This window comes from Saimiri boliviensis, chromosome 4, assembly GCF_048565385.1.
Source record: "Saimiri boliviensis isolate mSaiBol1 chromosome 4, mSaiBol1.pri, whole genome shotgun sequence".
Lineage (NCBI taxonomy): Eukaryota > Metazoa > Chordata > Mammalia > Primates > Cebidae > Saimiri > Saimiri boliviensis.
In genome coordinates this window covers 55403596-55418272 of record NC_133452.1, presented here as the reverse complement: position 1 = coordinate 55418272, position 14677 = coordinate 55403596, and the positions used below count along the sequence as shown (strand labels likewise).

General features: G+C 40.2%; 1 protein-coding gene across 3 annotated transcripts in view; it reads right to left on the bottom strand.

Annotated features, from left to right (window-relative positions):
* Positions 1-3102: 3102 nt before the first annotated feature.
* HS3ST5 (heparan sulfate-glucosamine 3-sulfotransferase 5) overlaps positions 3103-14677 on the bottom strand; it is a 302878-nt gene continuing 291303 nt past the window's right edge. Inside the window, exons 4-5 of one of the 3 annotated variants that reach the window (XM_074397584.1) lie at positions 11102-11240; positions 3103-6541 (exon numbers count right to left, since the gene is read on the bottom strand). In XM_074397584.1, coding sequence (XP_074253685.1) covers positions 5608-6541; positions 11102-11208 — 1041 coding nt within the window. In that variant the 5' untranslated portion in view covers positions 11209-11240 and the 3' untranslated portion in view covers positions 3103-5607. The remainder of the gene's footprint in view (positions 6542-11101; positions 11241-14677) is intronic. The other 2 variants (XM_074397585.1, XM_039464950.2) reach the window with 2 other exon arrangements.

Genomic DNA, 14677 nt, shown 5'->3' with positions numbered 1-14677 from the left:
CATATAGCCTAGGTGTCTAGCAGGCTATACCATCTAGGTTTGTGTAAGTACAGTCTATGTTGTTCACATAATTGCAAAATTACCTAATGATGAATTTCTTCGAACATACCCTGTCATTAAGTGATGCATGACTTTATTTGCCTTTTTTTTTTTTTTTTTTTTTTTTTTTTTTTTTTTTTTTTGAGAGCACTCTTACGCCTATCTTGCAGGAGAATATTGTGCTTGGTTTTCTTTTCATCCCCATGTCTCCTGATGTAATCTCAAGATGGGTGAAGTTTTGGCAAGAAGCTCAGTGGCAAGGAGACAATATGACTCTTCCATAGTCAATAAATCCCTAGAAAAACTTTTTCCTCAATCTCAGGAGATAAATGAGCCAAATATGGAAGATCCCATCAGCTGCAGCTACTGGCCATAGGGAGAAGTGAGAGAAGCAAAGAGAAGAGTAAAGGAAGGAAAATGATGATTCTGTGGACATCAATCATTTGATTTTTTCTCTCTTTGAAAGATAACCTTACTCATTTTACCATCTCTTCTCCATTATTGAACCTTCAGCCTCTAAGGATCAGCTGGGTGTAGACTCGGTGTGGTAGGCCTGGCCTGGTGTCTGGCAGGGTCCCCTCAGGGCTGTGGTGGAGGGCCTTGCTCAGGGCCTAGGAAGCTCTGTTGTGGTTTCCATTCTCACATTCCACCTTCTCTGATGACCTGCTGTCCAGCTACACTGGAGTTGCTAGTCTTTTTCACACCTGATACTTTTGCCCATTTCCTTCATCCTGGAGTATGAAGGAAAATTTATTTACAGGACCTAGTGTTAGATTACCTGACCAGTAGCAATTGCAACTTCTTTTATAATTTATGCCCAAACCTTTAGGTGAGTCTTAGTGAGGCTTTACCAAGGAAACAGGCAGTTTTAGAGTTGGCCTTAAGGATGTTCTCTGGTGTCATCAAAGAAATGGAAATGCAAAGCAGAGACATGTGTCTTTAGATATGTGTAAGGTAAGCTACCTCTTTGAAATGGTGTTACCCATCTACTGGGAGACGCTCACCTTCTTGACAGACTATTTTTGAGAGAGGATGACACATATCTTTAGAAACAATAAAGCCTTTCACCAACACCTACTGCAAACCTGGTAGACTGATATGGTTCATAAATTTATCAATGGATCTACCCTGATCAAGTACCAACCATGCTATTGCCTACTTGATATGACTGAAAGGCGCTGCTTTTTAACTGAACCACCTTTAAATAACAGACACTTGATTTTGAAATACCAATCAGGTGCTTTCTATGGGTGCTACATATTGCTATCAGTTCAGTTCTGCCTTTCAACTCCTCAATCTGTTTCTAATCATTATGAAATAGCACTCTTATTCCTAAAAGGTGCAATAAAATATAACTGAAAAGAATTTTTTGAAAGCTCAAATGTAAAGAAGTCATTTTTGTAAGATATATAGTAAGGCATCATTAATTAGAATCTTACCAAATGATCATATTTTGGCCTAAATTTCACTCTTAACACAGCTATAAAAAAAGATGTGCTATAAAAATTGACAAACAGATGCTAGGGGGCTTGAATAACCTACTTAAGAGGACAGACTGTTTTAAAATACTTGAATAATATCAATTTGGAAAAAAATGCAATATGCCAATTAAGAGGCTTTGACTTGGCAAAGTGGGAACAATTGATATTTTTCTTTTCTTTTCTTTTTTTTGAGACAGAGTCTTGCTCTGTTGCCCAGGTGGGAGTGCAGTGGCACGATCTCAGCTCACTGCAACCTCTGCCTCTCGGGTTCAAGCGATTCTCTTGCCTCAGCCTCCTGAGTAGCTGGGATTACAGGCATCTGTCACCACGACCGGCTAATTTTTGTATTTTTAGTAGAGAGGGAGTTTTACCATGTTGGTCAGGCTGGTCTCAAACTTCTGACCTTGTGATCCGTTCCCCTCGGCCTCCCAGTTTGATGCTGTCTACTTGGCAATAATTGCAATGAATTTGTTTAAAAATATTTTATATTTTCACCATGTTAGCCCAAATTGCTAAGATTTTGCTATGTTTAGTAAGTTTGAGGGGGAATGCTTTTCTTTTTATCCTAGACTGTAGGCTATTTTTAGTGGAAAATGGCTGCTGAGTGTTTAAAAAGAGTATAAAAGATTTCAGCAGGAAGACACTACAATCATTTGAAATTCTCCATTGCTGGAAAATTCTCAAATTAGGCTTATAAAGGCAATTTGATTTGGCAAATAGCTAATTAGATGAAGCAAAAGCCGATCAGCAGGGCTGGATTTTGGACTGCTCTTGTCCCTGGTTCCCACCTTCCCTGAGCAGCAGCGCATCTGCAGTGTCCCAGGTGATGCCCCCACAGGCCTTGAAGCTTGTCTTCCAGAGGAAACTTCATATCAGGGGCAGCACTCCAGGAAGCACGCCCATGCAACACTCATGAGGAGAAACTGGGCTGCCAATTAATGACTTCTCACTGCTCCATCAACATAAAAGTTACTAAATCTAAGATCAGATGGGGTTATAAACCTCAGAGGAGTTTACAAGCCTTTGTTTGATCACACATTAACTCAGAACCAAAATGCCTTGGGATTCTGTTATTCTATACTGAAATTATTAAGAAAGGTTTAATGCCTTAATTAAAGGTTTATGGATAGTGGTTTCAGGTGGGTAGGAGACAGACTTGGACTTTGAGGATGTCTATCTATTTATATTACTGGTCTAAAATCTCTCTGATCCCTAGTCTCTCTCTGTCCCTTGGGCTATTTGTATAATAACTGGAATTTCTTGGCTTCCAGAAATGGTGTTTCAGCTTTATGGTCCAGCAGAATCTTCACCATTGCTTAAACAATTTTTCTCTTTGTAGCTAGAACTGTTTCACAAAGCTGTACGGTTCCACTGTACCTCTGGAAAAAATGCAAGGTGTTTATGACATAAAAGAAGTAACTTATTAAAGAGGGCCCTAGTGGAGCTATTGTAATGAGGTGAAGATTTCTTTAGAGCTCTGTTGTCCATCTGATAACAACAGGAAACAGTTTTCTAAACAAGCAGGTTTAAAATCTCCACAAGAGCTGTGCTATTAAATCATAGCATTTTTCTTTCTCTCTACCTAGCTCGATCAGCAGTGGCTGTGACTGCTTTTTTCAGTGAAATGAAACCTGCCACCCAAAGAATTCTCCCAACATAGGCCCTTGCTTTAGATCTCCGTGGGGAGGCTTAAAGATTTAAAACAATCTCAAACTTACATAGGAAGTGGAACAACTAGAAATCACAGTGCTTCCCTCCCTGTGCCCCCGAATATGAAGAAACATTGGCTTATTGAGATAAAAGTTGGCATAAGTCAAATAGAATCTTAGAATAAAGTCTGATATACACTATTGGTAGCAGTAGTAAAGTCTAAGAAAAACTGGTAACATGAAAGATGATTACTGAGAAATTTAAATTTATTAACTTATTTTTTTATTCCTCTATGAATCTGGGAAAAGATGACCATTTTTATTTTACTGATGGAACACCTGATCTGAGTTTTTGAAACATCAGTGTTCCAGTGGAGCGTAACTTGACAGTGACTGGTACAAAATCATATTGGCTGTATAGTGCTCTCTAGGAATACTTTTATGAAATTAACAAAAATACAGTGATTGTGTCCTTCAACATTGTATTCAAAGAGTTTATACTGACAGTTAGTGAAGAGTTGAGGCACAGAGAAATCTGACAGCAGGATCCTTATACTGACTTCATTCACGGCTTATCGGGGAAGTGGCTGCCATTTAGACCTGAGGCTCTCACTCTAGAGTCATCCCACAGTGAGGGAGGAGCTGGCCTGCCAGCATGTGTTGGTGTCATGCCTGCTTCATGCTGAGAGAACGGCATCACTACTAATTCAAACAATAGAGATGATTACCAAGGCGGTGGCTTGAGAAGCAATATATACCGACACCAGAGGGGAAAGGGCAATTTATTTAGAAGAGTTCACCATCAAATCACTGGACAGGATAAACAACTCATGGAGAAAATCAACACTTGTTACAATCAAAGGGGAATCCATTGTAATTTGCTGATTTCCCTAGGCACACTCACTGTGATGTTGAACAAAACTGTCTCAAACATCTCCTACTGGATTAGCAACTGTGACTGTGAGAAAAAAATCCATCTTTTTGTTGTTGTTGTTAATACCCTTTTTCACTTTTTACTGAATATATTTAAGCATAATACAGCGTATCTGATGTTACTAAGGCGCCAATTTAGCATTAATTTCTCTGGATGGAAATATGAGCCATATGTTTATGTTAGTAATGGCAACACGAGGCAATTGAACCATTTCTGAGCAAACTGATATATTTTCATCTAACAGGGAGAGTTCTGAGATCTTGTATTCATTTTTGAAGCATCAGCAGCTTTCAGTACAGAGGCTACACAAGCTTTCTAATCTTATTTTATTTTATTTCTCTACTGGTCTGACTCTGATTAGAGGTTCAAATAAAATTGTGATCCTTCTATGTCTTGATTCTGTTAAAATATTCCTTGTCTTTCTCCCTGCACAGCAGCAACTGCAAGTAAAATTAATTGTTACAAAGTTGTGGCAGAGAAGTACTAGGGCTCTTTGAGGTGGCTATTATACTTGACTTCCAGATGGTTGAGGTTTTTCTTTTTTAATATACTCAACCTCACTTCATAAATACATTTTCACAAGGGTACAGAAATCCAGCAGAGAAGCACATCTTTCCAAGCGCTCTCATATGCACGTAAACAGCTTCCATTTTGGAAGCCAGCAGGGGGCATGTAAAACAAAATGAGTAAAAAAAAAAAAAATTGCACATAGAGTAATTTTAATCCATTCCATTTTTAAATACCACAATAAATTTAATTTCACAATAAATTAAATAGCCATATTCAGTTTACAAAATAGAATTACTTAGTGTGAAACCAGTATTTACAACAATATACATTATGTACATGACATTTCTCTCTGTCGACATACAACATGGAAGTAAAAGGACTTGACTTTCCAGTGTGTGATTGACATGCTACAAGTGACACCATGGTCCAGACGAGGAAGCAATAGTGCAAAATCACCACAGGAACTTTGGAACAATGTCAATTTCATGAGATAAGACATTCTTTTAAATAATAAGAAAATAGCATTTTCTGTTTTCATGGCACCAATTCATCATCTGAATTAAAGAGCCAGCTTTCCCTTAGGAAAAAAAAAATGCATCACTGGATCCTCTACTTTCTGAAACTTCACAGCCATTGGTACATTTTCACACATTTATCTTTTGGCTTAAATCTATGAAAATGGTGGGTGACAAATTCGGAATCAAAGGAAGACTAACTCTTTGAGAACAGCTGAAGTCATTTTCTCCCAATACCATCACCTCTTCTTTTTTGTAAATATTTTAAAAGATGCAACTATGTAGACAGCAATTTTTTTTTTGTTGTAAATTTTCAGTAGAAAAAGAACTGATCTTATATTTGGTCACACACTGCATATATACAAGTATACATGGAAAAATGACTTGGATTGCTCTGCCTAGGAAAAGTGCATATTTTATTCTACAGGAGACATTATGTGTCTCCAGGTGCAACACATAGTGTTTTATGACATATTATTTTAGGGCCAGTTCAATGTCCTCCCAGTGATCTGGTAAAATTTTTGATTAAAAGGATGAAAGAACTTGCGCAATTTGGTAATGACAGAGGGGTCCACCTCCGGATGAATGCGCCCCTTGCTGCCCGCCAGGCACTTATTAAAGATAATGTTAAACCGTAAGCAGTAAAACCCTCTGGTAGCATTGAAGTATAAATTGTATTGACTTATCCTTGGAGGAAGATTTAGGAACTTCTCCACGAGTTGAAGTTCTGGCAGAGGTTCCGTGATGAGGCGATCTCCATCGACGACATGAAATTGCTCAATTGGAAAGTATTTCAGCCACCTTTCCAGATGTTTGGTGTAGATGCTGGTTCTTACTGCCTTGTATTTTGTGTTCACTTCGCATGTGTTAGGGTCTATGGCCAGCTTCTCAAACTTGTAATAAGTTTTGTTCTTCCTCTCCTTCCCCTCTAGCACCTGAGTATAATCAGAAATAGCTCTTGTCGTTGGCTCCCTGACAATGATCAACAACTTGATGGATGAGTTCATTTTGTAAATCCTTTCTGGAACCTCCTCTGTGATAAAATATGCTGGGCTCTTTTCAATTGTGATTTGCTGTGGGTAGGAAAAAGGCATCTTTTTCCTATACCACTCAATGCCCTTACCATAATTCTCATCATTATCAAAAAAGTGGATTTCTTGAGAGGCTTTGACCACTGCCGGATGTAGGTTCAGCATTTCAAGCAGGGCCCTTGTGCCTCCTTTCCGCACCCCAATGATAATGGCCTTGGGGAGCTGCTGGACCAGGTCATGGAGGTGAACTTGATCCTTGGAAGCGTTGCTCTTCCGGAACTCATGCAGCAGGCCACGCTTAAACTGCAGGGCGCGGAGTGGGAATTCAGCCTGACTGCGGGCTCCACTCAGTCGACCTTCAATGGGGCAAATGGGTTGTAGCCTGCAAGCAAGACAGAAACACTTTAGGCTCACTGCAACTAAATTCTTATTTTTCTGGTTCCCCATTCAGACCAAGACTTTAAATGCACAAATAAAGCCACTGGTTCCCAGCCTGGTGCAATCCATAATGAACATATGTTTGGGGAATTTTATTTTAAGCAACCGTGTATTAAATGGAGCACACATAATTGATGAGATTTTTTTATTAGTGCTCCTTAAAATTTTTTATTCACCAAGCACTTAATTGACTACGGCTTGTACTTCTGTTCTCAGTACAGGATAGACAAGTGACACCAGCCATACTAATAGCTTTTTAACAGCTCACCAGTTAAAATCATTAAGAAAAAGTGAAAGGCAGAAGATTATAATCTTCAACTGGGCTGGGAGGCGGAAGGGCAGCAGGGAGGCCATGTGTTTCACGTTTCCTGTGGTATTATTTTCCTGAAGCTCGGCAGCACTCATATGGCTCCTTGAAGCTCTTTGAGATATAATCTGAAAGGAGGTCCCAGTCTCTGCCCTGGACTGTTTGCATCATCAACCTGCAGAATTCCAATCTTGGGATGTGCCGAGCTTTTCATTCTGAGACTCTCTGCCCTTGGCCTCGAGGATAGCCAGAAGAATACTATATTTCTTCTGCCTCTCTTTCTCATTCTGTCTAAACAGGTCAGGATTATGTTTCCACTTTACTGAATATAGGATCAAACCCAATTGCCATCAGCAAGTGCTGTATATCACCTACCACACCTGGGACCAGGCATCAACAAGACCCTGACAGGGCCAGAAACCACAAGCCCTCATTGCCAAGCCCATTAAAATCAGGAACTCAAGCTCATAAAGGAAAGAATGCAATAGATATAGCCAGAAAGGAGGATTTCCACTTCAACATTATCCTTACTAGTGAACAACCATCTCTGCTTTTCTCAGGGAGAAAGATGTGGTAACAGTCACAGTGACAGTAGACTACGGTGACTGTTGTTTAATTTGTCATGGCTAACATATTTGGAGAGCAAATTGAGTTTCCTTTTAGGTATAGTCTGAAATGGAACTGAAGTTCATTATAATTTCCCTAAGTTGATCTGTGAGGGCATTTTAGCCTTCTTGGTAAAGGGAAATAATATCAGTCAAAAAGGCTATTAAACCAGTTCTTACACCTGCAGGCTTTCAGTTATCCTAATAATTTGGAGTATGTGTCTCCCTCTCTGTGGCAAAGAGGATGTTGCTTGCTTTTCCTAAGAGACATTATTGCATTTTTCTTGATTTCTGAGACAAGAAACAACCTCAAGATCATGCCAAGTGATATGGTTTGGCTCAATGTCCGCACTCAAATCTCATTCTGAATTGTAAACCCCACATATCGGAAAAGGGGCTTGCTTGGTGGGAGGTAACTAAATTATGGGTGTGGATTTCCCCATTGTTTTCATGATAGTGAGATCTCACGATATTTAATGGTTTGAAACCGTGTGGCACCTCGCTCTGCAAGCTCTCTCTCGCTCCTGCCACCATGTAAGAGGAGCCTTGCTTCTCCTTTTCCTTCTGCCGTGATTGTTAAGTTTTCTGAGGCTTCTACAGCCATGCAGAACTGTGAGTCAATTAAACCTTTTTTCTTTATAAATTACCCAGTCTCAGGTATGTCTTTATAGCAGTGTGAAAATGGACTGATATACCCAGCCTGTTCTGCAACATTGAAAAGCATGGTCTTGGTCTGTGCTCTGTTTAAACAGCTATCATAAAACAGCTTAAGGACAAATGTATATTACCTTTCATAATGCTTAAGTGTATATTACTTTTCACAATGTTTCTTTTTTATGATTTTTAAAAGAATTCATGCTCATTGTGGAAAGTATGAAAATATAGATAACTATTTTTTTCTTTTTTTTTTTTTTGAGACAGAGTCTTGATCTCGCCCAGGCTGGAGTGTAGTGGCGCAATCTTGGCTAACCACAACTTCTGCTTCCCGGGTTCAAGAGATTCTCCTGCCAATCACTTTTTGGAGTTTTGGCTAAGATCAAGTGGAGATTCTCCTGTCTCAGCTTCCTGAGTAGCTGGGATTACAGATATGCGCTACCACACCCAGCTAAGTTTTGTACTTTTAGTAGACACAGGGTTTCACCATGTTGGCTAGACTGGTCTTGAATTCTTAACCTCGTGATCCTCCCACCTCAGCCTCATGAAGTGCTGAGATTACAGGCCTGATCCATTGCACCTGGCCTAGACAACTTTTAAAAAACAGAGTTAAACCCAGTTAATAGTTTAGAGAAACATGAATTCTTTAAATAAATTTGTTAATGAGATTAATGTACTAGGGCTTTAAAATTATCAATAGATACATAGGCAAAGATGCTTTTAATTGTGACGTTGATTGGGATATTATGAATTCATCTTTCAGTTCTTCTTGGGTTATGGTTGAGAATTAAGCTCTAATTCCATAAGGCATCCATTGATGGATTTCTGCCCTAAGCCAATAGAACGATTCTAATACCATCCTTGGAAGAATTGAAGAAATAGTCACTCAAATTCTCTTTTGTAGGATGTAATTCTCTCATAGTACCCAGGCTGAGAGTGGCTGACAAAGATAGTCTCTGCTTTGTTTGAGGTAAAATGGAATTTCCCTACTTATAGAAAGGGTCGTTTTCCTTCTTTACTTCCTTCCTCTTTCTACTGTCCACCCTGGGAGATCATATCCTGCAGAACAGTCGCTTTTGGACTCCTTAACTCAAGATGGAATGTGAAAATATGAAAAAATATCACATTCTTTCCCCCTTCCAAAAGCGTAGATTCTGAGTATGGATCCCAGACTGGAAATCATACAAGTTTAGGATCAGAAGGGATGGTAGAAGTAACTTCTGCCTCCCTCCCAGAAAGCAGGGTCTTCAGTTGCTGAAAGGTGGGCCTAAATAAGCCTATGTTAACCTCAGACATAATCTTCTCAAAGTCTCAAGTGACAGACTTTTAGAAAGCCTACCAAACAATTCAATTCCAAATAAAAGCTATCCCCTTAGAGACTAGAGACAGAGTTAAAAAATGAAAAGAATCATCAACTAAATAATAATGCATTGGTGATCATTAGATCAATTACTAAGACAAGGTAAATGGGAGCTAACTAAAGGTCAGTTGGGAAGAGCCGGATATAAAACGTAGAACAATGGCAGCACCTCAAGGCTTCTCATTAACCCTCAAGTGCTATTCTAGGAAACTACTGGAAGTCTGATTACATTTTCTGGGTAGGTAAAAGCTAGTGAATGGGACATTTACTGAGGAATTTTGATTTGGGAAGCATCAAAGGAGTTCACTTTACCAGTCAAAATGACATCAACTAAAGGAAAACAAGGATCATTGCTATGTTATTTCTAAATATCTAAGCGATAAGGTCGATAGATTAGCTTAAATTTCAGAAGGAAAAGAAAACTGCAAGGAAGATATTTTCAAGTTTGTATGTGTTTTCGCTGACTGTGAGAACTGAACTCATGGAAAACACATTTCAGTCTTTCTAGTGCAAGAATTAATTTTAAAGGGCTGGCTGGGCACAGTGGCTCATGCCTATAATCCCAGCACTTTGGGAGGCCAAGGCAGGTGGATCTTCTGAGGTGAGGAGTTCGAAACTAGCCTGGGCAATATGGTGAAACGCTGTCTCTACTAACAACACAAAATTAGCCATGTGTGGGTGCATGCCTATAATCCCAGCTCCTTTGGAGGCTGAAGCAGGAGAATCACTTGAACCTGGGAGGTGGAGGTTACAGTGAGCCAAGACTGCACCATTACACTCTAGCCTGGGCAACAAGAGGGGAACTCTGTCTCAAAAAAAATTTTTTTTAAAGGGCAAAAAAAGGAAGCTTCACACTTCTCTGTCCTTGCCCATTAGACTAGACATAGAACGCACCAGAAACATTTAATGTGAAGCCAGTTGGTGTTGCTGCGACCTCTGCAAGTCCAATACCTCTCAAGTGTTTGCCTATTTAGAGCTAAACCTTAGCACAGTAATTTTCTCTCCATGGACTTCCCATTGCTTTCTGGGTAGTTATTCTGAGCAACAGCCTTCTTGTCTGATACATTCAGCCCCTGAAAACCAGAGCTAATTAACATGGTTAAAACTCCCCATGCCTGCAGCCATCTTTCCAGGGCAATAGATTGCAAACTTGATGAGCTCCTTTAGAGGCTCATACATAATTTTAATGCTCCTAGTAGCACATTAAGTGTCCACTCATAAATTTCAAAATGAAGATACATAGATACATCATCACTGTTTCGCTACAGCTAGAGGTCAACACCAGATGCACTGAGCTCTAGTAAATGACATTTTTACTGTACACAGCTTTATTCTTTCCGTGAAAACAAGTGTCAATGCACATGGAATACAAATGGATCTTGACAAACACCTTGGTTTGAGCAACTTGGATCTCTTTCTCTTAAAGGCTCAATAAATCAAAATCAATACTGCAGAAAAGCATGTTTCCTGGGAATTTCGAGGGAGAAAAACAAGTGGATAGACTTAAAATTATGTCCTAAACAAGTTTAAATCAAGACTTACAGTCACAGGGGCATAAGCATGTTTTTAAGTACCCACCTATCCAAGCTCCCAACTCTGGCGACTAGATACAGGAGACTCCCAACGGCAAGGCTTCCTAGCACCAGGAGCTTCTGTCTCAGCCACGCCTGCTGTTTGAATAGCATGGCCCTCCATCAACCTTCAGGACTGCTGCAGCCTGCGATAGAAGGACTTATCAGCAGTCATCTCTTAGAAGCTCTGTTAGTTGTCACAGAGCTAAGCAGAGGTGGAAGACAGGTGATAAGTGACACTGCACAAAGAGCAGATCCCATACCAATTCTGACAATTGTCATGATGTAACAGCTATTTAGCAAAACTTACCTTTCTTTTCCTGGCCCATGTTATAAGATCAAATAGCAACTCTAGGGGGAAAGATACTATCTAGACAGAACCTGTTAGATAACTGTCAAAGTAAATTAGAATGCATATAACATATAGTATATGTGTGTGTGTGTGTGTGTGTGTGTGTGTGCACGTGTGTGTATATATATATACACACACACGTGCACACACACACACACGTGCACACACACACACACAATAATTCAAATAATATGGATAAAATGAGCAACTCGGCCAGGCGCAGTAGCTCACGCCTGTAATCCCAGTACTTCGGAAGACTGAGGTGGGTGGATCACCTGAGGTCAGGAATTTGAGACCAGTCTGGCTGACATGGTGAAACCCCATCTATAATAAAAATGCAAAAATTACCCGGGCACGGTGGTGGGCACCTGTAATCTCTGCTACTAGCGAGGCTGAGGCAAGGGAATCACTTGAACCTGGGAGGCGGAGGTTGCAGTGAGCCAAGATTGCACCACTGCACTCCAGCCTGGTGACAGAGTAAGACCCTGTCTCAAAAAAGAAAACAACAACAACGACAACAACAACAACAACAACAACAAAGCAACTTGAGGCTTAGCAGCAGGGCAACCATAAACTGAAGGCTCTGCTTGGGAATAACAAGATGAATTTGAAATCCCAGTTCATAAGTTATCATTCTGAGCATAGCAATGACATGTTTTAATTACATATTTTTTGTTTTGTTTTAGTTGTGAGCGGAAGAAGGGGGTGAAATCAAAGTGATACTTACTGAGGTTATCAGTGGTAACTATCAGGATTCACATGCTTGAGGACAATGGCCTTGGGGAACCTGATGTTTCCCTCCATGTCCTCTGCCCAGTCCTGGGTTCCAAAACATGCTCAGACTAGATGCTTTTGCTATGTGACCTCCCCTGGCTATCAATGAATTTAGACAGGTTTAGTGACATTGGTCTCACTCTTAGATCATGAAAGAAGCTTACCTGGAACATTGTTCTCTTATACCTGAAATAAGGCTAGCTGAGGAGTATAGGGTTTTTCTAGTACTGTTATTAAATTTTGGGGGAAAATGCAAGCTCCCAATTCAGCCTTTCTTATTAAAAATAAATTCAATCCCCCTTTCAAGATAAGATTGTTTGTCTCTTATTGAGACAAAATAGATAGCAATGAGTCATGGTTAGAAATTGTTTTGCTGCTATTGGCTGGGCATGGTGGCGCGTGCCTGTAATCCCAGCTACTCAGGAGGCTGAGGCAGGAGAATTGCCTGAACCCAGGAGGCGGAGGTTGCGGTGAGCCAAGATCGCACCATTGCACTCCAGCCTGGGTAACAAGAGCGAAACTCCGTCTCAAAAAAAAAAAAAAAATTGTTTTGCTGCAATGGTATCTTTGTATGGCTATGGGAAGATTTTCTTTGTGCAAAAGGGATATAGTAACATTGATTGATTATTCATTCATTAATCAAGAAGTCACTGAGCACCCAAAGCATTTTCAACTTTTATAGTAGGTTTATAGGAGATTTCAAAACAGATCCCCAAAGAGTTTTAGTCCTTAGAAAACCGATAATGTGATTAGGGAAACAACCAAAGAACATTACCCTATTGATGATAATGTATGAGTAAGTGCTCGGAAAAGAAAATTAAGGAAAAGGTCAGAGAATGTGGGCATGGTACATATTTTTGTGTGTGTGTGAATTGGTGAGGAGACAATAGGAGGGTATCCTAAGAGGGAGAGATAAGAGCAGCATTCTTCCAACACAGTTGACAAACACTTACGGAGTATGTCTTATGTGCTAGATTCTGTATTGGGTACTATGGAGAATAGTGGCCAATTAAACAGACATGTTCTTCCCTGTCAGAGTCCACAGTCTAGTGGAGAAGACAGGTATGAAGCCTACATACAGTATTAATGCATACTTACAAATTGTATTAAGTATGACAAAATAAGTTTACAGGATTTAATGAGAAAGAGTAATAGGAAGAACCTAGTTAGTCTCTCCTGAAGAAATGATACTTGGCTGACACCTGGAGGAGGAGCAAGGAGACAGGAGCGAGCAGAGGAACCAGCATGCAGGAGGGACTGAGGAGGGAAATCTGCAGTTTGTTTAAGAAGTGAAGGCTTAAAAAAAAAAAAAAAAGTGAAGGAAGGCAGGTATGGCTGGACAAAGGCAGAGGGAAAGAGAGAAAAGGCTAAGAGCAAAAGCAAAGGAGAGCAAAGACAGATATTTGCAGGCGGGCTAGGTGAGCCTGTGGTTTTGATGTAGCAAGGCTTGCCTTGTGTGTAGATAAAATGGGGAAGAGAAAGAGAGCGAGGTTTCTTGAGACTTACTGTGTAGCAAGGACATTGTTCAGGTGGTATTTCAGGAAATTCTCAAAAACTCTATGAAGTAGATGGAGTTATTTGCATTTCATAGGTCAAGGGAAGCTCACACTTTTCTCCAACTTGCCTGTGATCATACAACTGACAGATAACGTGAAGGTAAAGACAGTTACCTATATAATGTGATTCAGAGCTTCTTTGAAAGAACCAATTTCCTGTCTACAGGTTGATGTCTGAAGTCCTCAGTTAGACCTACGTGCTTTGGGCTCTGATCCTTGTTGAAATTCAAATACTGCAGCAAGCTGCAGAACAGGGTGGCAGAAAGAAAACTGTTCAAGCCCCCCAATTAAATTCTCCCCTTAGTAGCCTTATGGTTTTGAAGTTGGATTCTCTGGGGTTTCCTTTTCTTATCTACAATATGAGGACCACCTTTGGCCTCCCCACTCCACAGTGCTGTAGTCAGAATGAAATGAAGTTTCTACAAGTGACACAGCTATATAAAGGTTTATTAGCTTGCCAGACTAATGCGAAGGATTATGTGTCATTTGTATCTTTGCATGAATGAATTTAGTGTGCATTCACAGAGGAGCAGTGTGAGGGAATACAGCTTCTCTGTGGCTAAGCTGCAAAGGGAAGGGATGGAAAAAATAAAAGAAAAGAAAAATGTGCTTGCCTCATGGGCTTTACAAGTGTCTCCAGCCTCAAAACAGGAGACCAATTCAGAGGGAAGCTAGGGAAGTTATCTACCTTCTCTGCTATTTAAATACAGTGCCCACACCCTCCTGCTTAAAACTATGCTGCACAATGCTACATCCGCTTTCACAAGCTGCTTGGTTCATCTGTCTGTTTTTAGGTTCAGTCCACCCATTCTTTAGGGTCTGAGCTGTATCACAGTTCCTCTGGGAAGCCTTCTCCAGCTTCCAGTCTAGGATTGCCCCCCACCTCCACTAACTCTTGTTC